The following is a 26026-nucleotide window of genomic DNA, read 5'->3' on the forward strand; positions in this document are numbered from 1 at the left end:
CAATTCTGACGGCTAAAGAAGCAAATGGGACAGGCAAAAAAAAAAAAGAAACTGAGAGGAGACCGAGCGTTCTCTATCGTGGCTCCTCAGCTTTGGAATAATCTTCCTCTTCACATTAGGCAATCGACATCAGTGCTGGTTTTTAAATCCAGATTGAAAACACATTTTTCTTCGCTGGCTTTTGACTCAGTGGTTAACTGACTTGTATTTACCGATATTTTATTGTTTTTGCTATGTTTATTATTTTATCGTATTTATTATTCTTATGGTATCTATTATATTTTATTGTTCAGCACTTTGGTCAGCCTTGTGTGTTTTTAAAGTGCTATATATATAAACTATGATGAGGATTATGATGATTTAAACATTTAGCCAAAGCCAGAAATTTGCGTAGATGTTTTTAACATCAGTTACTGGGGAGTTTTTCACAATTCACATAAAATCTATGAGCTGAGATAAAGAAATGTAAAAAAGGACAGTAGACTCATACAATAAAAGGACCTGGTTGTTCACTTGACCAATTAACTGGACTGGATTAACAACAAAAATACCATCTACAGGAAAGGACTGGGCAGGCTGTATCTGCAATGGACACTTGCAAATTTTGGAGTGCATGAGGATCTTTTGAAGCCCTTCTATGAATCTGCTGTGGTGTGCTGGGGCATCAGTATCTCTGGGACAAAAGAAACAGAACAGACTGATCAAGAAGACATCCCAGATGCCCACTTAAACAGTGGAGATGGAGGCTGAGCTGTCACTCCAATCAATCCATTCTCTTCTATTTATGCTTATCAGGGTTTCTGGGGGGGCAGAGCCTACCCCAGTTACAGTACAATAGGGCAGTGGGCAGAGAACACCATGGACAGATCACTAGTCTGTCACAGAGCTAACAAAGAGACAAACAATCATTTAAACCTATGTGCATTTTTTGTCTACATTGCGCATAGGCAACAACCAATTAACCAACCTCTTTAGGTCAGCGTACCCAGAGAGAACCCACGCGAACATGGGAACAACAAGCAGAAAGGTCACAGCCAGATGCTCTAGTTTAACTCAAAACTTTCTTGCTGTGAGGCAAGTATTAACCACTGCACAATACTGTTGTGCGGTTTACAGTGAAGGGATAGTTCAGTAGTTAGGTTGGTGTTCTCATGTTCGGAAGGTCAGGGGTTCAATGCCCTGAACAGCTAGCCTACACGCTTTCTCCCGGGCGCTAGATAGGTGGCTGCCCACAAATGCAGAGAAGGAAATTCCCCATGGGGCTCAATAAAGTATACATTGTTATACAAATGGTATTGTTCTTCTGTAAAAGTAAATTAGTCTTTCTCTCTTTTTATCCTCTGTGCATTACATTGTATTTTGTGATTTCTAGAAAACAGCGCTGTGAAGTGACTCAGGACACAACAGTACTGGTGTTGTGTGAAGATGCGATCCAGTCATGCATTTATTTTGCAACATTTTTAATCCATTATATGCCATTACAGATAATATATTGTAAATAATGAGATGTGTTGTACCTTTCTGTGCAACTTTTCTGTTAGAAGTTATGCACTGTGACGACACCAGCACTCTCAAAACTTTCAACATGTTGTGCCATCTCCATGGTTACAGCTGGTGTCTTTCCTGTAGATTAAATCCGGAAATTAACAGAAAGTAACAGAATTTCAAACATAAAAAGGAATTTAATTTGAACTTTGGCTTCAAAGAGAAGGGTTGTGGACTATTTGGGAAAAACAGCTGTTGCAAAGTCTGGAATGAACATTAACCTTTAGTGGGGTTTTTTCCACTAATGATATCTTGTCCCATTTTATCTTTCTTTAACCCTGCCCCGTCTCTCTTTTTCTACTGTACTTTTGGTTCATTGTGTTTCTGTTCATGCTCAAAAACCTTCCATTGTGGCTACATTCAAATAATTCAGCAAAAAAGAGAGAACAAAGGGGGCAAAGCCCATTGGTTTAATTTGTTACACAGGAAGGTTTGGTTAGTTTTTTTAGTTGTTTTTTTTATTTAATAAATTAAATTAGAACTTAAGAAAACTGTATTCTACATACTCATGTTGTCTTTGTCTATTATTACAATTTGATTGATAATCTGACATTTAAGTGTGTAAAATGTGCAAAACCTAATAAATCAGGAAGGGGATAATCCTTTTTCACAGCACTGTATCTGATGTATGTTTGTTCTTTCCCTTGTTTTCCTTTGAAAATACTCATACATTGTTCATACATTTACAATATGCAGATATTTTGAGATACCTGCATTTAACAAGTTCACTCAAGTCACCTGGATACATACAGAGAGAACTTGAGCACAAGCAGAAGTACAGAGTCAATGATGGTGACACAATGATAACACACTCAAGCACCAACAAACAAGAACTGAAACCAGGGTTATAAAACACTGCCGATGTGATACAACAGTGACAAAATATCTTGACAATCTGGTTCTGTCATGTCTGTGTTTTATACAAATCTCTCCAGTCCAGTCTATTACACATACCGCAATGTGATTAAAAAGTATAACATCTGCTATTGGTTAAAACTGATAAAAAAATACATACAATTAACTTTTTTACAAAAATTCAAACAGTGATTTGAAACCCACTCATTTGAAGCCCACTCATCTTCAGCGTGTTGCACCATCTCCATGGTGACAGCTGGTGGTCTTACTGCAGTGGAATTAGGAAACTGTAACATAGTTTGTAACTTAAAAAGGAACTTTAACTGAGCTAAAAACTGCTTAGCATTAAAGCTGTACTGTAGGTGTATTGTTTTTTACTGGATTTGAGTAGTCAGTTGCCCTGCATATAACACATAAATGTATAATTCACCTTCATTCATCTTAATAGTAGTTTATATTAGTTTATATACATTGATTTCAAACATATATGGTACGTACAATTTTTTTGATGGTTCCCAGCTGTGAAAGTTATCAGACCAGTGAATTGCTGTTAAAATAATTGTGTTATTGTGTAAATTTGTGCACATTTTCTACAAATGAATTGGCTGCAAACAACGATAGGTAACTCATTAATTATCAAAACTAGTATAAGGAAAAGGGGGCAGCAGGGAATTTATGTATTTATAGTTATGCTTAAAACAAGAATTACAAATCTATCTTCCTGCAGCAGTAAATGGAAACCACGAGATCAGTGGCAATGCAGTATGCAGATATAACCGCTAGATGGCATTAGAGTCTGACCAGAAAGAAAGCAGGAATAAGAGGCCAGGAGTTGTTAGTCACAGAAGAAGCTGTGAATAAGGGAAAACACATGTAAATACAACAATCCACATATTTTACAGAAATAGGCTAAAGGTTGTGTGGTTCTTGTGTGACAAATTTAACTTTATAAAAGTATAAATAGTCGAAATACATTTACAGGTTTTCCAATTTTCCAAATCGTCTAAATTACAGGAAATCAATGTTTGTTTTGTAAAGTAACTAAAAGTGAGATTCAAACTATTTATTATTACTATACCATTATTTGTGTTATGAAAATATTAAGAAATGACTGGTGTCCACTTGTGACCAGTATTTTTACATTGTTTGCCCTTACCCTATCAGCATTGTTTACATGATCATGTTTACTCCTCCACCCAAGATTGTTTCAGTTAAACACTACTCTAGGGTGGTGTTTTTATCCCAGTCCAGTTTATTCTCTGTGTGTACTCCAAGGTTTAGTCCTCCACTACGTCCACGTCAACCCCCTGGATTTAAACAGGGGTCACAGCTTTCCTGGTAGCAGTCAATGCTTCTGTCTTTGTCACACTGAGGTGCAGATTATTCTGCTGCTCCACATGAAACAAGAGTCCACCATAGCCCAGTCTCATCGCCCTCACCGATGCATCCAACCACCGCAGTGTCATCAGAAAACTTCTGAAGATGGCAGGTCTCTGTGCAGTGGCTGAAATCTGTGGTGTAGTGGGTGAAGAGGAAGGTGTGCCACATTTCTGTGGGAGGCGGCACATTTCAAATACCAGGAGAATCTCTCACTGGCCTGACAGCGTCAGACCACAGTGAGGTTCAACTTAGCATGTAAACCCGCGACCCGCAGACAAAACACCAGAGTTACCACAGCTGGACGCAGTGACTCTGGGTGAGCGCTAAACATGTGACTTATGATCTTGAGAAGCCGACCAGGTGCCTGCTGTGGCCAGAGAAGAACGCACTAGTGGCTCTTGCTATGCTGGCAGCAGAGATGTTGGTTTAAGCTGGGGAATCTCACCCCCAGCCCTCTTTATGGCTGCATGCAGCAGGGACCCACCAAGCCCTGAAAGGCTGATGAATTATATGTGAAAGACAGCGAATACATATATGTGTATCAGATAACAGTAGGGTCAGCTGTTTTTTGTTTTTTTTTTGTCTAGTGTAACAACATTACTATAGGATCTGGGCTATTCTGCTAGGTTAACAAGAATGAGCTATCACAGGATGGGAGTGTGTTCAGAGGGATGAGGGAACAATGGGACTGTAAGCAGGTGTTTCGGTCATATTACGGTCATATTCGGTCATATTACAGTTACGAAAGTGCTTTGTGCAGCTGCCTGTTATAGATGAAGGAAGTGCAGATGGACTACACAATTATTGCTTATTTATGATGAATTTATTAGTGATTAATTTATGCTGAAACCTCTTCTTCAGCTGTTATGCATTCATATGAATACCACAGCCTCTATGTGTGTTCACATTCTTATTAACAACAATTTTATGCTCTTCTGATATAAAATAAGTAAAAAAAAATTTAAATGATTCTATTTCCCAAACTATAATAACTGCATTATTTGCAATTGTTCGCTGTGCTTAGAAAATTATATTAGTAACGAAAAATAATTTGTATTTTGAACACAAACATTCATACAGTTAATTAGTTCATTTTTAGCTGAAACTGACGATTGTTTTAAGCATATTAATCCTACAAATCATTTCCTTTATTTGAATATGTGATTTTCTAAAATATTTAAAAAGGTCTATTACAATTTCTGTTACAGTTTCCTACAGTCCAAGATGATCTATTACACTTTTCAATATTCTGGAGAACGGTCAAAACCCCACAGATTTCATAATAAATCTGCTAACGCACACCGGGGAGACACGAGCGTGAAAACCTCTGAGAGCAACACACAGGGCTTTATGCACAGGCAACCCCACTTAGGTTTTTATGCTCGGTGTGCCGTGCGTCCCGTGACAAGTTTAACATCACACTCAGCGGTGCACAGTCTCTGTGACACGTCGTGGGGTCGTGCACTCCTTGATTTTTGTAAATTCTACAGCTGGAGTGTACGATCGTGTTGGTTTTTACCACTATTTTACTGATATTCCAGCGCAGAACATACTGACACACAACAGTTTGTCGAGGTTTTTTTTCTCTCTTTTCTTTCCACAAACTAACATTTTCGCTTTCGGTTTTGACTTCTCCTCATCAGCGCGTTTGGTGCAATATTGTTTAAGTGGCGACACCTACCGAGAATACCGCAGCGCCTTCTTCAGCCTGAACGGCGGGTATAAGTAAATATGGCTGTATCTGTGTGATGATGTTAAACGAAGGGACTATTGCAGAAGGTATGATGTCAGCTGCGTAATGCCGATCCTCCCAGGCGAAGATGTGCCGCCTCCCATAGAAGTGTGGCCCTCTCTGCTTGCCATACTCGCTCCGAGTGGAGGCGCAGCAGGACAGCGCCCACATTTTCCTCTGTTTCCTGAAGGTAGGCGACTATATTCCTCTGCTTTTATCAATACACGGCTAATCTCTTTAGCTTATAGTGTAACGAGATACGGGTCATTCCTGTATATGTGGAATATGTAATGGAGTCTAGAGACAGTCTCAATGTAATAGAGAATTAAATAGAGATAGAGAATTGTCTCATTTGCCATAATCAGGCTCACTCAGATCACTGTGTCTCTCACTGACACAATCTGAATGGTAGTATTTACTGTCATTCTATTGCTGGTTGCCTGGCAATGGATTGAAAACCTACTTGGCTTCCTATGCTGTGTCACAGTATAATGTGTCATAGCCACATAAACAATGACATTTTTTATGTGCTTACAGTTCAGAAATGTACAGCCCAAGATTACTTATTGTAATTATACAGATAACATCCGGTGAGTCCAGAATAACTAATTGACTCACAGGCTTTTAGAAGCTATTGCCAAAAAAAAGGGAGAGTGAACTGAACACATCACTGGCTCTTGAATTATTATGATGACTTACATTTGCAACTGAAATACATTACTGCTTTTGAATAGCTATTCTATTTCATCTTATTTTATTCAGCTTTTATCCCTCTCTCTCTGATGTGAAAATGACCAAAGAAATACATTTATATTTCTTTGGTCATGCAAGTAAATAGAGCAGAATGTTCTTTGCTTCCATGTTTTAATGTAATATTCATATCATATCAAACACTCCAGCTTACCATAGGAAAATTAAACAATGTCAGTGTACAAACACCATTTTTTATACAAGGTATCTTCAAGCCTGCATCCCATTTAGTTAATGGCATCTTCTTGTGTAAAGTAACAAAATGTAGTCAGAATGTTTCTCATGATTTTTTTTAATATATATAGAAGAATTGTTGTCTGAAGACCAAAAAAAAAATGGCCAACAGAATTACTTTTCCAAGTGAATCATTATGCATTTTGCTATACTGGTCCATTTGATAGTCACATTAGATCTTTATTAGGATTATTTTATTTTGAATTATTATAATCGGAACAGACAAGACCCGTGGACAGAAAAGAAAAAGAAGAAAGAAAGAAAAGTTGAGGAGAAAGTTAACAGAGGGAGAGGAAGAGACAGAGAAAACACTGAAAATCTGTGCAGGGAAGCTGCTGTTGTTTTTGGTTGCATAAGTATTCAGTGTTATTTTTGCAAACAACATATGCATAGGTAACACTAAATAAGAAATATTAAATGTCACTGCGCAGCACAAGGTATAAATAATACATGATGTGTTTAGAGGCATCAGTCGACCAACTACAGTCAGTGCTCGGGTACGTCAGCTAGTACAACAGAACACTGTGCTTCGCAAAGTCGGAAATAGCTCATGTACTGCTTAACTAAATTTGTGGATTGCCAGTTGCGCTGAGTTCCTGCTTTTGAGCCAGTCCATTTCTTCCTTTAGTCCCGAGTTTAGGTCACCCCCAAGAACAAGTGAGCAATCTAGCTGTTTAATGAGTGCAATTAAAAAAAGCATGGATAAAAATGTTTGACATTATATGACTTATTCATTAAATAAGCCAAAAACTCTATGAACTACCAGATTACTACTATATTTTACATTACATATGGGCTGGTAAATGGACTGATTCTTATATAACGCTTTTCTACTCTCCCGGAGTACTCAAAGCGCTGCATACAACATGCCTCATTCACCCACTCATACGAACACTTCCTTCTATACTCAAGTGCAATCTAACCAACATTCACACTCCGATGGACACATTGGAGAACAACTTGGGGTTTGTATCCAAGGATCGAACCACCCACCTTCTGTTCAGTAACTGAACGCCGAACTTGCACCGTGACTTCAAGCATATCAAGAGTAATAGTAGAACAAAAATGCAAAGTCTGGACTGAGTGACATCTGTAATTCTCTTTCTCCTTTCCACAAAGAACGCTAAACATGTGATGTTTGAGAGTGTTCATGAAGAAGTATAGAAATGGCCAAAAGGAGTTGCACTGTGTTTCTGGATCTGGAGAAAGAATATGATAACGTGCCTAGAAAGTGTTACTACAGGAAATCAACATTGGCAGAGATGTATGTGAGGTTGGAGCTGGTAATTGTGTAAACACACAATAACCAGACTGATGCTCTGTGCTGTTATTCTGTTGTGGACCATCTGGCAAGATATTGAAAACAACAGCCTGTCGTACTCCCTGACATTCTGAAATACTGGACGAGATGAAACATGCATCACTCATTCTTCTTTTAGTTTAGACATGTAGAGCTCAAGATTGCTTATCATAGTCACACAGATGACACCCACACTTGGAAAAATAACTGGATGATTATGTTCCCTTAGATTCACTAAAACAGTTTATAACATGTAATCGAAGCATTTCCTCCACCTAAAGTGAACCATGACTAATTGTTCATTGTGTTTTATAACTGGGAAAAAGAACTCAAATACAACTCACAAAGCAACAGCTTATTTACACCTTAAACTCCAGCAGGTCAGACTACTTCAATGATCAAAGATCTTCCATTTCCAAAAAACTAGTGCAATGCTTCTAGAAATGGGAGAACTGAAGATTCAATGAACAAATATATAAATTAGATTTCTTTGTTTTTGTTTGACTCACCAGGAATCAGAAAGTGAAAATGAGTCTTCATTCTGCAGAATGAGAAGTGTCTGTTAACTTCTGCTAGTAATAATTTAGTATTATTAGTATTATTTATCTCATCAGAGTGACATTTAGACAGACACATATTTTGCAGCTGCTTAGATAACTGTTACTTTTATATGCCCACAACGCATATCTCATTTCAACATGTAAATTAAAAGGCTTTGATAGTGTGTGACATGGTAAACTCTAAACTTCTCTCGGGGGGATTAAAAATATTAATGAAATGTGTTGTAGTCACAAAGTTGCTTAGTGTTTTCACCACAATGGTGGGTCATTGCCTAGTTACAGGACAAGCTATATGGTGTACATATAGCATGCTATACAGTAAGTCCTTTTCTACAAACCCTCAGAGGTGAAACAAGTTAAAACACTCTGAGTTTGGATTTGTTTTTATAATGTTTTTCCAGATATTCTTAGGTGTGAAAGGTTGACTAGCATCCAAGCTAGACTGGTCTGACTTCATACAATCAATGAGCACCATTATGTAGACATAGGCTACGTTCACACTGCAGGCGAAAGCGCATCAAATCCGATTTTTTTGACCCTATGCGACCCATATCCGATCATGGTATGACAGTGTGAACGGCACAAATCCGATAATTTCAAATCCGATCTGGGTCACTTTCGTATGTGGTACTGAATCTGATACATATCCGATGTTTTAGAAAGCGACTGCTGTTTGAACGGTCATGTCGCATTAAATCCGTCTTTTACGTCACTGACACAAGACAGACGCCAATTATCAGCGCCGGAGAAGACATCGCGAACGCTTCCTGGCCATCCCGTGTAGATGTCAGTGAAACTGTTGGGAAGACAACGTTGGAGAAATGTGAACATTTTATTTGTACTGTATAATCTGCAGATTCTGACAGAAATCTGCAACTATCCTTTGAAGCACTGTAAAACAGCAATAAGGATAATTAGTAGGTTATTTACATTATTATGTAAATAACAAAATAACTTAAAGCAAAAATTGGGAAACGTAAAGTCCGAAGTCTTTATATTAAGGCCATCAGTCAAAAATATTGTTTGGTCTGGGTCTGAACAGAGCGCGTTGTGTGTGACGTCTTCTTTTGCGCATGCGGGCCGCTTTGAGCGTTCACACTAGAGCGCGTTTGCTGTCGCATTTTATTTGTAGTGTGAACAAGCAGACAAAAAAATCGGATTTTATCAAAAAATCGGAATTGAGCATTAAGACCTGCAGTGTGAACGTAGCCATAGATGTGTGGGCTGACTGTGTTATACAAATCTGTAATTGTGTTTTTCTGTTATTTGAATTTGCACTGCCTCTTTTCTGAACAGAAAACAGTTCAGCTGAAAAGTTTACACGAACAAGGAAGGAGGCCGAGTTGTGGTGATTTTTGCCCTTCATCTACAGGTAAGCTAACTACAATCAGTCACATGTGTGCTTTGCAGATATACAGATTTTGACAGTGATCAGTGCTGAATACTGCTTTCAGGTTTACATTTTGTGGTTTGAATTTTAAACCAAAATTATTGGTCTGTTTAAACTACTTGTATGAAAAGTAATCTAATGTAATATGATGCATTATCATATATATGTATTTACAATAATTACATTACTTACATTTGTCAGACACTCTAGTGATGACAGAATATTATTGCATGTCAAATCCAAACATGCAAACATTGACTTCTAATGTGCTTATCAGGGTCAACCAGTCTGTTTATATTTTAAGTGACCATATTTGGCATTTCCTGTTTTTGACTGCAGTTCCTTTGAACAGGAAAGACTTTTAAACGGCCCTGCTAGCATGATGAATTTACTGAGCACCATGAAGTCAGCAGTAGGATTATTAATTTTCCTTCTCAGTCATGATGCCTCGACGGGTATGTTATATGTCTTTCTCATATAATAACACAAACTTGATCTGAGGTTAACCATTCCAGGTATTACATTTCAAAGCATGTAACTGGTCGAATTTACTTATTTCCTCTGTTCTCAGTAAGTCATTTTTTTCTGTGTTATTTAAAATGGTCATATATAAATTCTGATTTTGGTTAGTACAGTGTATAGAAGTATCATGTCTAAAGTGAATGTTACACCAGATGTCATTTGGTGAGATCAAGTGATATTTGACAAAAAATTCATTCATATTTTATTTTTCTCAATGTTCCAGCAGCTCCAATAAACATTGCTTCAGCATCGACAGAGAATGCAAGTAAGAGAATACTTCACTTATCTGGTTATATTCCAAGGATGATACCAGATGATAAGAAAGGAACTTGGCACAAATGAGCAAAACAGGCTTAATTTTAGCACTTAGAACATAAAATATTTCAAGCATAGTTTTACATCAGAAAATATGATTTACAACAGTAAGTACATTCATTATATATTTATATATATGTAAACTTTTAGTCAAGTAAAACATGTTTTTACAGCCAATGCTTTCATTTATTCTTCCAGGTCCTCAAACAAGCATTTACCTTGACATTGGCATCATAGCTGGCATTGTCATGGTCACTGTGATTGTCTTTGCCTTGATAGGAATGTCTGACCAGGAACAGGATGGTAAGTGTATTTTTTTTAAACACACATTTGAGAGTTGACAACATCATCTTTCATATTCACTGTATGCAAGATTTTAATGCTAGAGTTCAATCTTATAAAAAACAATATTCCCTCTTTGACTAACTTTGACTTCATTTACTCTTTTTAGACGAACGTGTCAAGTTAAATAAAGGTGAGTATTCTTGACTTTGCTGTTGATATAAACTAGTGTGCAAACTAGGTTAAAGTGGGTAATATTACAAAAATTCATGCATTGACCAGAATGATTAAATTATTAAAACTGTTTATTGTTGTGGGGGGCACTGATATGTGTGTTTGTGTGTGTGTGCAGGTACAACTTCAAGCCAGGAAACACGCTGTACAAAATGTTGCAACAAATATTCTGAATATTGTTGCAGTCTTTTATCCTGTTGTTGTTCAGGTTGTGCTGAATCACTTACCAAAGCTTGTGACATATGCTGCATGTCTCTAGGTTATGGATGTATGGTACCTTTATAAAGTATCCTTTGAATATTCTATACATCATTTTTACTGTTATACAGCTATCCATGCTCATGAAAGTATCTGAATATGTTTTGATATAACCTTTCTACTCAGTAAACAGACAGCATTGCTTTACAGCGCAAGCTGCTTCCCTTCATCCACACGGACTCAGAAATTATGTGCTATTGTTTACACTCTGCAAGCCTTTGGAGCATAGTTACTGATGGAAAAATATGTTATGCAATGTACTAATTAGTGTGAGCAGTGTGACAGTGAAGAGCACACTCAGTATAGTTACTGGATGAAAGTACGCCTGCTTGCAAAAAAAAGCATTATCAGTTCATAAAAGGACACTTATAACTGTTCTTGTGAGAAGCCTGTAGAAGGAAAAGTGTTATTGTGTGACAGTTTTACAGCAAAGGAGGGTGAGAATGATACAATGTAATAAAAAGCTCATTGGGAACTTCCCCTTTTGAGCACTTGCATTTGAGGTACTAGAGTCTGGGACTCCTTAAAAAGAAAGACGTTCTCCAAAAAAGCTGTTTGAGGATGTAGAGGCGACTGGGAGAGTGATGAGCTCCATAAACCAGAGGAGTGAATGGTGGGAGTCCGGGACTCCGACTTTTCTAGTCCGGGACTAGAGGGCAGCTTGTACACGTTAAAAGCAAAAGTAATAATAATAAATTGTTGTTGTTGGGCAAATAGGTTTTCCAAAAGAAGCTAGATGCAAGGAAATGCGAAAACCTAGTAAACCAAATACGAACTAAGGAATTATGCAAATCAAAAGACAAAAGGAATTTATGGTAGAGAAAGGGACAGTGAAGACTACTTTAACTGCAGTTGTCACGCACATTGGGCACGAGATTCCTTAGGAAAGAACAAAAGAGGGGGAAGTAAAGCTGGCAAAGAAGGGAGGAAGACTTGCTTATATGACCAGGGACTGTTAGCAGATGCAGGAGGGGAGAAAAAAGAGATGATCTGCTGAGCCAATTTGAAAGACATTTTACACATGGAGGATAATATACCACATGTGACCCTAAAAATTGGGGAAAAGACATAATATTACTCTGTGATTGTGGACTCACACGGGCTAATGTTGTCTAAAGAAATGGTTAAAAAAAAAACAGTGAAAATGGAAAATAGGGAGTCTGGAGAAACAAACTGTGAGTGCTGGAGTCTGTTGCTCATCCTTAGGCCCTGTAAATTTGCAGGGGAGAAATTTAATGACTAAACTAGGAATAGAATCAGTAAAAATAATCCCCTAAACATTTTAAAGCCCTCACCGAAGACAGCACCCACTAAAAAAAAGAAAAGAAAAGAAAGGGTGAGCAGAGATGTATCTAAATTCCACGCATGGAACCAAATAATCATGAGCTGGAGAACAAAGAGTATGATGTAACAGCAGTAGCTGAAGTGAAAAGCATTTAGGATGAGCATATCGAAAATCCTAACCAGAAGAGATGTGTTACTGAATGTTTTTGTTGATAAACACAGCCTTAATTATGTGTATGTATATGTGTATATTCTTTAAATTGTTTTGTGTGTCGTGTCATGTTATAATTTGGGACATAACTGGATAAACAGGAGGGAAATGATGGAAAAAATATGTTACGCAATGTACTAATTAGTGTGAGTTGTATGATAGTCAAGGGCACACTCAGTACACTTAATGCAAGCATGCCTGGTTACCAAAAAAAGTATTACAGTATCTGCTTATTAAACGACAGACGCTTATAACTGTTCTTGTGAGAAGCCTGTAAAAGGAAAAGTGTTGTTGTGTGACAGTTTTACGACAAAGGAGGTTGGGACTGATAAAATGTAATAAAGCTCACTGGGGATTTCCACCTTTGACCACTTGCATGAAACCTTGTATTTGATGCTTTTACTCCTTTGCAAGAATAAAAGATCCAGTTTTTGACTGTTGTTCATATTTGCTAATTTTTATTCTGACACTTGCCCTGAATCATTCTTGATTTTCTACAAGGCTGAAACTCTGAAGGTAGCGATGACACACTCAAAACAAGTACTGTAAACCAAAAAATTTAAATGAACACTCAACCTGACACAGTGCATCAATCACTGATTACAGCCCGCAGTCTACGATCAGGAGACAAAGACTCATTTTTAGTTTTATTACATCATCGTGAAGAAGCAGCTCTTTTTGTGCCAAGTAAGCAGTGATGGTCTGCAAAAAGTAAACAGGATGTTTTAATTCACCACAAAAACCACAACATTCACCATCTGAAGTTTGATCGTGTCCCACTGTAATCATATAAATTTTATTTAACTTATGCACAGGCCTCAACTGACTCCAGTTATTTGCTGCAATGCCATATGCTGCTTCTGATATGTGAAGCATTTGGGTAAAAGGTTTAGTTCACATTCACGTGTTTTTATACATTTTTATTTGAATTTGGATTTTCCAAACCTTTAACAGAAAAAAATAGGGCTAAGGACAGGTGATAACAGATATCTGTTTTAAGAGCACAGGTCACCATTTACAAATGCAGATAAATGGAAAAAAGTACTAAAAGCTTAGTTGTCAACACAGCTAATGGTTTCTGGTTGCATTTCTGTCAAATACTTATTTCATCTCCACATGGATTGGTTATCTGCAAAATACCCAAACAAGTCTTGCTTACAAAAAAGAAAGAAAGAAAGAAAGAAAGAAAGAAAGAAAGAAAGAAAGAAAGAAAGAAAGAAAGAAAGAAAAGAAAATAGAATAAAGAAAACAAACAAAAAAAAAGACAACAACTGGTAGATAGAACAAGGATTGCATCAGAAACATAACCCGATGCTGCAAGGGGAGTCTGAACTAAAAGTTTTATGTTTCAGCTGGTTCTGTGATCCTGGAAGGTCCTGCCCATCCTGTGATGGAGGGAGACACTGTATCTCTGCACTGTAGACACAATGCAGACTCATCCTCCAATTTCACTTCTACTTTCTATAAAAATGATGATCTTATTGGGAGCAGCTCTACAGGAAACCTGACCATCCACAGGGTTTCCAAATCAGATGAAGGATTCTACAAGTGTAACATCACTGGAGTTGGACAATCAGCAGACAGCCCGCTGGTAGTTGTTTCTGCAGGTGAGCAGAAAACATAAAGAGTTATAACATCCTACTGTGAGCATGATGGATTCATACTAGAATCCAGATATGGTTGTTTTACATGACAAAGTTCTACTTTTGTGCTTCTAATCTTTCTATTCTAATTCATTTTAAAGTGGGAGGGTGTTACCTGGGAGGGATGCTATTATGCATTTTTGTGCAACCACCAAAATATGATTTTTTTTCCAATTTTACCCAGTAAGTATTGATCAAATCTGAACATAAGTACATCCAGACACCTTACCCACACAACATTAGTTTAGTTTGGTTAAAAAGTGTAAAGGTAGGACTTTTCCTTCTTCAACTGTTCATTCAGTTCCAAAATATGCACAAGTTTTAAAGACCCGAATCCCCTTTTTTATGTTTGTCTTTATAAAAAATTGTTAGTTAGCAATCTTTAAGAAAACTGCTGACTGAGTTCAAATGATGGATTTGTATCAACCACCAACCACTTGAATGTTTTTCTAAAGAAACTGTTTACTTTAAAGGACTATCACAACATCATGAGAAATGCACTTGTTTGATGTCCTACCTGAAGGGTAGATCCTGTGTGCTGTCAGCCCAGCTTAGCACAAAAAAACCCTGCTGGACGTTTATACAAAGGCCTGTGGGTCTGCATTTAGGCCAATGTGTGGTCTTTTTGTTTTGAAGCAGGGAGTCCTGACTTGTCGCCTGATTCTCCCCCCCGAGTGATTCTTCCTGTGGTGGGTGTCTGCCTCATGCTGATTTTGCTGATGCTGCTCTGCCTCTGGAGGAGCCACAAAGGTCAGCATGTTTTGATGTAAATAAAAAAAAGAAATGACATTTTACATCCTGTTGCTACAATGTCACTTTCACTGTGTGTAGAATTCCTTTCTCTTGGTCGCGGTTAAGAAAAAAAAAAAAAAAAAAAAAAAACATCCCCCAAGAAAAAAACTAAAATCTGCTGCACTCACATGAGAGTCCGGTCCTACCTCCTCCTACACTGTTCATTTCATAAAGGCAACACTACAGATACATCCAGGTCATTTCAATCAAACCTTCTTAATCCTGACACTTTTAGAGCAGTCAGCCTTTGATTTCTCCAAACATTCCTGTGACTGTTTGGATTGTTTGACTGTAGAGAGACATTTAATGATTCGTCATCTGCATAAGTGTGGTGGCTAATACTATGAATACATCAACAATCTGCTCGAGATAGCATTTCTGTAGAAAACAGCAGGACAAAGATAGAGACCTGACGAATACTGTGAACAAAATCTGGAACAGAGGACGCAGGGGTGAGCAATTCATTTTCCAAATGGACACAAACTGGTGCTGGTAAGAGTTGGGATCGCAGCACATGGTCACTCCTCCTTCAGCCTTGTTCTGTTGGCGTTTTCTTCCTGTTGAAAGGGAGTTTTTTTTCTTGCCACAGTTGCAAGTGTTTACTGATAGTGGGACTCATTTAACTATTGAATAGTGTAGACTCGTCTTTACCTTACGACATGAAGTGCCTTTATGTGCCTGTTGTTGTTTTTGATGCTATAAAAATAAACCTTAATTTAACTGAAAATGAATCAATGCTGGCATAGTGATTTGCACTGTTGCCTCACAGCAAGAAGGTCCTGAGTTCGAGTCCACCAGCTGGCCAGGGCCTTTCTGGGTACGCCAGCTTCCTCACGCAGTCCAAAGACATGCAGTTAGGTTAAATGGCAATTCTCAATTGCCAGTTAATTGTGAACTGCCCATGTAAATACCAATCTGGTTGTGTTAGCTCTGTTCAGGGTGTACTCTGCCCCGCAACCCTAACAGGGATAAGTGGAAGGAAATGGATAGATTGTGGCCACCGTTCTCTAGATGAACTACTGTGACAGATCCTCTAATGTCAGCCCTGATTCAGTCTCTGGAAAACCCACAAAGGTCAGCACATGGAAAAATAGCACTGCCCTGTAAATGAAAAAAACTAATTTACTTTCTTTTTTTTTAGGTTTTAAAGAAGTTAATGAATAAAATGTTTTCCATAGTAATGTTTCAAATGTTTGTCACAGTTTCAGTGCCCAGGTTTAGCATACTAAAGGTTCACAATTAACTTTAAACACAGCTGTGCTTTCAGTTTACTTCATCATATCTCAGGATTTCAACATTGTAATGCTCTCTGATTTGTTTTTTACTGCAGGTAAAATCGACCCTTCAGTTGTGCTCTACACTGAAGTCACCACCAAATTACACTACACCAGAAAAGGTAAACACACTGACACACATCTCAGTATTAATGATGGCAACAATTAATCAGTAGGTTAATTTTTGCACATTTCTCACATTTTGAATGTAAATCAAAAGAAACCTTGTAGAATTTGTGTCAAAAAATAATGATTTCATTAGAAAACAGCACACTCTAGTGTTTAATTTATTATTAAATAAATAAAAATAAAATGGAGAGTGGTACAATTTTGAAACATCTTGATGCATACTCAGTCATCCAGGTAAGTAAATCTCCAAAATTTGATTCTGTTCATCTGGACGTAGCATTTTCAGCAGAAAAATGTTTCGTCACTCATCCAAGTGACTTCTTCAGTCTCAGCTGACTGCAGGTTTCCCCAAACTTATAAACAGTACATTTCCATAATGACTGAAACCAGCCCACTGAAGGAACAATGGGCTGGGAGGTCAGTTCCTTCATCATAATTATGTAAATTCTCATGACCATTGATCCACAATCACTGACCAAAACCCACTGATCAAAGACCACTGATCAAAGACCACTGATCAATGGCCATGAGTACCATTCACAGAGAGTTGGGGAATGGCTGCAATCACAGCATTGTACGAAAGATGTATCCTTGGGCCCCCTCCTTGATTCAGAGATGGTCTTTCCCTTTTCACATAAATGGCCTCCTTGACTCCCTGTTCAAACCAGTGTACATCCTCATCATTGAATGAGTGTCCACTGGCCTGTAGGTGTAAATAGACTGCAGAGTCCTGGCCTGACGAGGTAGCTCTTCTGTGTTGTGCCATCCGCTTTGCCAGAGGTTGTTTGGTTTCTCCGATGTATAAATCCTGACAATCCTCCTGGCACTTAACAGCGTACACTATGTTACTCTGTTTGTGTCGGGGGACCCGATCCTTGGGGTGGACCAATTTTTATTTTTGGCGCAGCGTGTTTTGGGGTTTAAAAGCCACAGAGACCCGGTGTTTAGAAAAAATGTGTCTCAGCTGTTCCGATACTCCTGATACATACGGGATCACTACAGGTTTTTGCTTAGTCAGCGGTTGTCCTTCTCTCCTGGATCGGCTGGAGCTTTCTTTTGGCGCCTTCCCAGCTTTGACAAAAGTCCAGCTGGGATAACCACATTTACTCAGGGCCTTCTTGATGTGATGTTCTTCTGCTTCCCTGGCTGCTCTCTCACCTTCTCAACAAAATCCAGGGTGTTCTGGATGTGGTGTTCAGAGCTGCCTACCAGCGAGTTGAGGATCGAAGCCAGAAACTTAGAGATGTTATAGGTGACCGAGTTGATAATACAGACAATCGGTCTTAAAGGTGCACCCTGTTTATGTATCTTTGGTAAACCATACAGACTTGGTGTAGATTCCCCTGGGTATAGCCTGTGGTATGAGGTCCGGTCAATAGCATTGTCTTGTTCTAACTGCTTCAGACAGTTTATCACCCTCTTCCTGCAACTACTTCCTGGGTATCATTTCAGGGGCTCATAAGTATTTTCATCACTGAGTAGTGACAAAATTTTCTCATGATAGTCTTTCTGGTTTAGCAATACTGTGCACCTACCCTTGTCTGCCGGAAGGATGATAATGTTGTTGTCATCACTAAGTGATGTGAGTGCCTTCCTCTCTTAAATGGTGATGTTGGATGCTGGAGGCTTTGCATTGCTGAGACAGGCCGAAACTTTCGTCCGTAGTTGCTCTGCTTCCACTTCTGCAATATTGTTGTTTCAAATTGCTGTTTCTGTGGCTGTAATCAGCTCCACTAGCGGGATTTGTCTCGGCATGACAGCAAAATTCAACCCTTTAGCGAGGATGGTTTTTTTTGCTTGGGTGAGCTGTCTGTCAGACAAATTCTTCACCCACTTGTCCACATCCTCGGTGTCGCATCCTTCTCTCTTTTGGCCACTGAGGACACTCTGTTTATAAGATTGGGGAAAACTGCAGTCAGCTGAGACTGAAGAAGTCACTTGGATGAGTGACGAAACGTTTTTCCGCTGAAAACGCTACATCCAGATGAACAGAATCAACTATTGGAGATACAATTTTGAAAGCATCACAAGCCTGCATACAGGAAGTCTCACAGTCTGTGCAGAATGTGAGACTGAAGGTGGCATATAAAAGTGTAAGCGTAAGGTGTGAAGAACAGTTTACACTTTTCATGAATTACGTCCTTTTTTTTTTTTCTTCAGGTGAACCACTGTGGAAGAGATCATCTTTATTCTCTTCTGAGGCTCCAAAGACTCGTCTGTAAATAAATGCCTTACCATTAGCTGACTCACAAAGCCTGAAATCCCTTTTTAAAATTTGTTTTTAAGAAAAACATCACTGAAATACAAATGACAGTTAATAATACAATAGAGTATAAATCATAAATAAATTTTTGTTGTGATATTTACTCTTTGTACAAATCAAAACAATTAGGAAATGAACTTTTCTGGGTCCATTAACTCTAAAAATTAAACAGACACACTCTCCTGGCAGTTCACTACTTTTACTCATTAGCTCTCATATAAAATATGTCCACAAATGATTCATGTGCCTCTTCAGTGTTCAACATGCTTCCACTACAGACTTCCTTTCGTGTACTTTTTTACATGTTGTGTCTTGTTTTTTATATTCATGTCCCCTTAACTGGAGTCCAGATGCAGGATTTGAGTTTCCATTTAAAATATACTAAGAGGTTATTCCAGGTGTTTTTGTCTTCAATGAATATTACTGATTACACAGTAATAAGCCAATGAGATGATGTTAAAGACAAAATAGGGGCTTGTTTTTGTTTTGTTAAATTGTCCTTTTTTTTACAAGTTTCTTTGTAGTATTATAAAATAAAACAGTACCTCAGTACAAAATCTTCCCCCACAAGATAATATCTTTGTAACACCCTGCCTCTCTCTGGAGAGACAGGAATGAAAACAGGAATGAATATTATCTTCACACACACACACACACACACACACACACACACACACACACACACACACACACACACACACACTAGAGTTGGATGTCTCGAGACTGGTCTTGGTCTCAAGACCACTTTTACGTGGTCTTGGTCTCGACGGACTTTGGTCTTGTCTTGGTGTCGGATCCCTCGGTCTGGTCTTGGTTTCGCTGTCATCAGTTTTGTTTTCTCAGATCGACATAGTGGTTGGGAGATTTGGAGTCAACAATCGGCGGGGGTGGCGGGGGGAAGGGGGAAGGGGAGGGGGGGGCTGGCTTACTGGGCTTAAGCCCGGGTCATTTTTTCAGAAGCCCGGGGTCTTTTGGAGTGTAATTTGTTTCGTAGTTAGATGCCTGACTGACAACGGAATAAAACAAAAACTACACACAATATTCGAAGCACATAGCGCACAGTCGTAAATTCCCCCTAATTTTGGTATGATCCGAGCTCAAGCACTAGGCGACTGAGCACAGCACTTGCATGTGAGCGAGGGGAGAGAAGCTGCTGCCTGCGAGTTTGCTGTAGGAGAACTGCAGCCAGGCAGACAGAGGAGAGCTTAAGTTTGACCAGGTACCAAAGCAAATCATTCGTACTGTACAAATAATGTAAATATGACGGTGTATCACGAAAGATTGATATCAAACTGATCACTTGACCCATATTACGTTACTTGCTCTTCAAGTGAATCAACTGGTGAAATGAAAAGCCGAACAACAACAATGCTGTTTCTTTAGAGAGTCTTAACTTACATGTGTGTTTATTTCATATTTTCAGTTGTTTCCCTCCACGGCTAAATAAAGCACAAAATCGGTTTCAGTAATGTACTGATGAACGTAACAAATGGTAAATGGCCTGTATTTATATAGCGCTTTACTAGTCCCTAAGGACCCCAAAGCGCTTTACATATCCAGTCATCCACCCATTCACACACTGGTGATGGCAAGCTACATTGTAGCCACAGCCACCCTGGGGCGCACTGACAGAGGCGAGGCTGGCGGACACTGGCGCCACCGGGCCCTCTGACCACCAGTAGGCAACGGGTGAAGTGTCTTGCCCAAGGACACAGCGACCGAGACTGTCCAAGCCGGGGCTCGAACCGGCAACCTTCCGATTACAAGGCGAACTCCCAACTCTTGAGCCACGATCGCCACAACAACAATGGACATAAGGGGCTTTTTTCAAAAAAAAAAAAAAAAGATTCAGGTAGATGTTATTTTATATATAATGCTTTGTATGTTGTTCAGTATATTTCTATGCAAAACAAGAGGAATTTCAATACACAGCAGTATATTCACAGTTTAAACCAGATATTTACATACACTTTATGGACAAAACATAAAAAAAATATTATACTGTTAAACATGAATTTAGAGTAAACTTGTTTTGGATAAATAAATATTGAAATATGTATGTATATGTATCATAGGTACTCATGTATCTCGTACCTTTTAGGTTTGTTATTTTTCAAATTCTGTATTTATCAATCAGTCAAATGGTTGTTTTCCAAAACTCATCAGAATATGTATCTCGTACCTAGTGTATCTTTTTAGACACCATTTGTTATTCTTCAAATTCTATATTTATTAAGTTATGCAGGCTTGTTTGCACAACCAGGCTAAATAGTTATATAAACTTTTCTGAATCTAAATAGTGTACTTTGGTAGAATTAAAAAATAAGTGTAGTGCAGGTCTATGATGATTTGCTGTGCTACTATCATCTAGTTTTGATTCTGGTTCTGTTTTTGTTAAATCGTAAGTAGTCCTGATTTTCTTAGTTAGTTACTTAGATTCTTAGTTAGCGTATTGTCTGTTTTTCCTAATGTTGGTTTTTTAATGGAGCACTGTAACAAAAAAATAATTTCCCCCAGGGATCAATAAAGTATTCTGATTCTGATTCTGAACTGTTGTAGTCCTGTTTTAATTCCGGATCAGTTCTGGGTCTGGTTGAATTGGGGTTTAGTCCCTGTGTCTTGATACAGCCCTGACTTCTGCCTGTTCTGCCTTGCTGCTTAATTAAAAAACTAGTTTAAGGTGTCCTGCATGTGTGATTTATATTTTTTTCCTATATGAAGTCATTCTTTTTTGAACAAAACTCAAAACACAGCCTAATAAATCTTTCAGTCATTTCAGAAGAGTCAACTCCCATTGAGCGACAGCTGGCTCCTCACTTAATTTCCTTTCACTGCTCAGCTCTTACACAGTGGCTCAGCTATCCTTCATATTGGGGCCAACCACATGCGAGGATATAGGATAATATCATTATGTGAAAAATGGAGAAGGTGAGAGATGCGACAGTCAAGTGGAGCGCGCATCTGTCCTCTCAGTAAGTGAGTGAGGCAGCAGACAGCGAGTGCATCACAAAAACACATAAATATGCCTGACACCCGTGAACGAAGCAGCATCAGGCTGCAGTTTAAAGACTTTTTTTGTCTTCGTCTTGTCTTGGTCTCGATACCCTCTGGTCTTTGTTTAGGCGGTCTTGACTACAAGTCTAACACACACACGCACACAAACACACACGTGCAATCCTGACAGTTCTGTTTTACATATCTTTATGTTTGTCAGAGGCTGTTTTTTTCTCACTTATGTATCTAGCAGTTGGTCACTGCAAACATCATAAATATATAAATGACTATGGCAATTGGTTACTAATTAGTTACTAGGAGCTGGGTCATGACAATATGTAACCAAAATCTATCTTTAATCTCTAAATGAACGATAACAATAAATCTCACTGAAACAGGATCATTTAATGTGTGACTATGAAAATTATTAAAACTACACGCAGATACATGTATAGTGATGAAAATCTAGATATTAGAATGTGATGTGATCTTCACCCATGAAATGCTTTTAAATATTTTCTCTTAGCACATAGTGTGATGCTTCAGCTGTAGCATGGAACTACTTTCTCATTTGCACATTAACACAAATGTAAACTAAGACGAGATGATAGTCGTCTACAGATGAAACAGTTGATCCTGCTATAGAAGCACATCAAACTTTGTTTGAGGCCTCAAACTAAACCTGAGCAAATAGAGAGACAGAGAGAGAGAATAGAATAGAATAGAATAGAATAATCCTTTAATTGTCCCACAAGGGGAAATTTGGTTGTAACAGCGGCCAAAAAGACACATATACAAACAAACAGTACACAGGACACAGAACAGAAACATACACAATTTTTCTTAAATATTATATTAAGGACAATGGTTACTATATACAGAGAGTACTGTACAGTTATTAAATTAAATAAAAATAACTACAGATAAGAGGCAAAGCAGGTTGTAGTGCAAATCGGTTAATTAAATTATTGCAGTTACAGCGCAGATGTAAACATCTGTTTGTTGGGAGCAGTTCTGATTGTACAGTCTGACAGCTGCAGGGAGGAAGGACCTGCGGAAACGCTCCTTCATGCATCTAGGATGCAGCAGTCTGTCACTGAAGGAGCTCTGCAGTTCAGCAACATTTACATGCATGGGGTGGGAGACTCTGTCCATCACAGATGTTATTTTGGCCAGAGTCCTTCTGTCTCCCACCACCTGCACTGGGTCCAGGTGCATCCCAGAACAGAGCTGGCCTTCCTGATGAGTTTATCCAACCTCTTCCTCAGCTGATGCTCCAACATACAACACTGTAAAAAATGATAGATGCCACCACAGAGTCATAGAAGGTCTTTAAAAGAGCTCCCTGGACTCCAAATGACCTCAGCCGCCTCAGCAGGAAAAGTCTGCTCTGACCCTTCCTGTAAAGAGCATCAGTGTTGTGGCTCCAGTCCAGTTTATTATTCAGGTGAACACCCAGGTACCTATAAGAGTCCACTATCTCAATGTCCACTCCCTGGATGTTCACCGGTGTCAGTGTGGTGGGTCTGCGTCTCCGGAAGTCCACCACCAACTCCTTCGTTTTCCCGGCATTGATCAGCAGGTGGTTCTGCTGACACCAGTCTACAAAGTCCATAGTCCACTGTCTGTACTCTGAGTCGTCCTCACCTGTGATGAGGCCGACTATGGCAGAGTCGTCAGAGAACTTCTGTAGGTGGCAGCGTGGGGAGTTGATGGAGAAGTCTGCAGTGTAGAGGGTGAAGAGGAACGGTGCCAGCACAGTTCCCTGTGGGGCCCCCGTACTGCAGACCAGCGTGTCAGAGACACAGCCCTGTGACCTCACATACTGTGGACGTTCTGTGAGGTAGTCCAGTATCCACTGTGGTGGTCCACTCCCGATAGTTCCAGCTTGTCTCTCAGAAGTCGTGGCTGGATGGTGTTAAAAGCACTGGAGAAATCAAAGAACATGATCCTCACAGTGCTTCCAGGCTTCTCCAGGTGAGTCAGAGCTCAGTGCAGGAGGTAGATGATGGCGTCCTCCACCCCAATGCCAGGCTGGTAAGCAAACTGCAGCGGATCCAATGAAGACCTCACCAGGGGGCGCAGATGGTTTAGAACCAACCTCCCGAGGGTCTTCATCAGATGCGATGTCAGGGCTACTCTTCCACAGCTGTGGTACTTTCCCCAGTGACAGGCTCAGGTTGAACAGATAACCTAGGATGCCACACAGTTCATCTGCGCAGCATCTCAGGAGCCTGGAGCTGACGCCATCTGGACCTGCAGCCTTCTGCACCTTGATCTTGCGAAGCTCATTCCTCACTTGAAGTGCTGAGATAGAAAGAGTGGATTTTGGGGGAGGGGTGTGTATGTTGGAGTCCTTAGAAGCCGGGGGTGGGTGTAATGACTGGGAGCTGGGAGGTGTGAAGTCCTGAGATGAAGGACAGGCAGTCCCTGAAGATGAAGGAGATTGCAGCAGGGGGGACGATGCTGTGGGAGGGGTGGGTGGTTGATCAAACCTATTAAAATATTTATTTAGGTCCTTCACCCACCCCAAGTCTCCTGCAGAAGGGGGAGGTGGTGGGGTGGGAGGACGCACTGCCAGGATTGTGACATTTTGAACAGCATTAATGCAAAAGTCTTTACATCTTAATTGTTACACATTTAATGTGATACACACAAAGGCTAGGCTTTCGTACTTGTTTAGGTGAAGGTGGTTGAATTAAAGTAAATAAGGTGGAGCCACAAACTCTGACTGTGAGATGTGATGCTTTACGTCTCCAGACCAGCAGGAAGCTGTGGCCTCTGTGACAGAGGTGTGACTTAACCTCCTCAGGCCACGATTGAGCCAGTCAGTATATCAGCAGCCAAGTATCATGGAGGTCATCACACTTTGTGCTATTGTTGGTGAGTACTGTATTTATATGTGAGTGCCGTCTGAAATCCACTTTAGCGGCTGACTAATGTGTTTAATTTGTGCTCTATAAAGACAATAAAATTCAAATAACATCAAAATTTAGTCCGGGCTGTGATGAGGAAGTGGTTTCTTTTACACTTTCACATCTGCTCTCACAACTGGAGGCAATGTGACACGATTTAGCAGAAGTAGCAAATATTTGCTATGGTATTATTTTTGATGTTTAAAGTTTACTTGTTTTTATTTGTTTTTTTTCTGGTGTGTTTTGAGAAAATATTCAACTTTAGTTCAAGGATGTTTAAAGTCTTAAAGGCTAAATTAGACCAGCTTTATTCATTGTAGCAACTTTTGATTTAATGTATGGTTTAGGCACTTTATTTTCACTTTCATAGATATTATGAAAATACTCATAAATTATCATTCCTGCAAAGTATGCCTTTGTGTCAGTCAATAAGAATGTTTCCACTAATAACCTGAATATATTTGTGCATGTGTAACATGTTTAATTAAATCTAAGCTTTCCATCATTTTTCTGTTTTGTGCAGCTTCTCTAAGAATCATTCCCAACAGATCCCAGTTCTTCCAGTATGAGTCTGTCTCCATGAGCTGTGGGCAGCAGGACAACTCCTCAGTGTGGCGTATTAAGAGGAACACGTCCTTATACATAAACACAACATGTCCCTCATCCTCAAATGGAATAGATGAATCTCACTGCTCCATCAGTGACCTTTACCCAACAGACAGTGGAGTTTACTGGTGTGAGTCTGCAGCAGGCGAGTGCTTCGATGCTGTCAGAATCACAGTAACAGGTAGGTTTCCACTTATATGTTTTTCATTCTTCTGTTAACAATGGACTTAAAATATGAATCTAATTGTCAGGTCATGTGTTTCAAATTCTTTCTTTTTTAAAAATATTTTGCATTCCTGTTCTAAGGACTCTAAATGAATGATGATGAAAAACAAACTCATGTGAAGATGGCAAGCTGATAAAAGCAGTTCAGTTGTGATTTAGGGCTTCGAGAAATGCAGTTGTGGAATATACTGCAAACTGTCTGTGGTAGGGAGGTATTTATCTTGAAGAAACTTTGCAATCAAAGTTACATAAACTTACATAAGCCTTTCTGTAATGTATAACAGAAACAAAAAATACTTCCAGCTCCTGAGCACCTCCGTGTCCATTTTCTTA

General features: G+C 39.1%; 2 protein-coding genes and 1 pseudogene across 4 annotated transcripts in view; 2 read left to right on the forward strand and 1 right to left on the reverse strand.

The window, feature by feature from the left end:
* Window positions 1-19818, forward strand: part of LOC146390165 (Fc receptor-like protein 5) — a 70539-nt gene extending 50721 nt beyond the window's left edge. Inside the window, exons 5-7 of the mRNA XM_084920883.1 lie at window positions 14205-15245; window positions 16618-16683; window positions 18851-19818. Of these exons, the coding sequence (XP_084777009.1) occupies window positions 14205-14476 (272 nt within the window). The 3' untranslated portion in view covers window positions 14477-15245; window positions 16618-16683; window positions 18851-19818. The remainder of the gene's footprint in view (window positions 1-14204; window positions 15246-16617; window positions 16684-18850) is intronic.
* Window positions 5594-13292, forward strand: LOC146390170 (uncharacterized). Of its 3 annotated transcripts, none has more exons than XM_084923205.1 (7): window positions 5594-5702; window positions 9653-9728; window positions 10086-10201; window positions 10492-10533; window positions 10782-10886; window positions 11035-11058; window positions 11218-13292. In XM_084923205.1, the coding sequence occupies exons 3-7, from the start codon at window positions 10126-10128 to the stop codon at window positions 11382-11384; spliced, it is 414 nt and encodes a 137-aa protein (XP_084779331.1). In that variant the 5' UTR covers window positions 5594-5702; window positions 9653-9728; window positions 10086-10125; the 3' UTR covers window positions 11385-13292. The 3 variants fall into 3 exon arrangements, with proteins under 3 accessions (XP_084779331.1, XP_084779330.1, XP_084779332.1); XM_084923204.1 differs by having other exon boundaries at window positions 10099-10201; XM_084923206.1 differs by having other exon boundaries at window positions 10099-10201; window positions 10495-10533.
* LOC146390171 (uncharacterized) lies at window positions 17747-24539 on the reverse strand (annotated as a pseudogene).
* Between the last annotated feature and the right edge of the window lie 1487 nt (window positions 24540-26026).

Source organism: Perissodus microlepis, chromosome 3 (genome assembly GCF_051167445.1).
Source record: "Perissodus microlepis isolate ML-2025 ecotype Zambia chromosome 3, ASM5116744v1, whole genome shotgun sequence".
Taxonomy (NCBI): Eukaryota; Metazoa; Chordata; class Actinopteri; order Cichliformes; family Cichlidae; genus Perissodus; species Perissodus microlepis.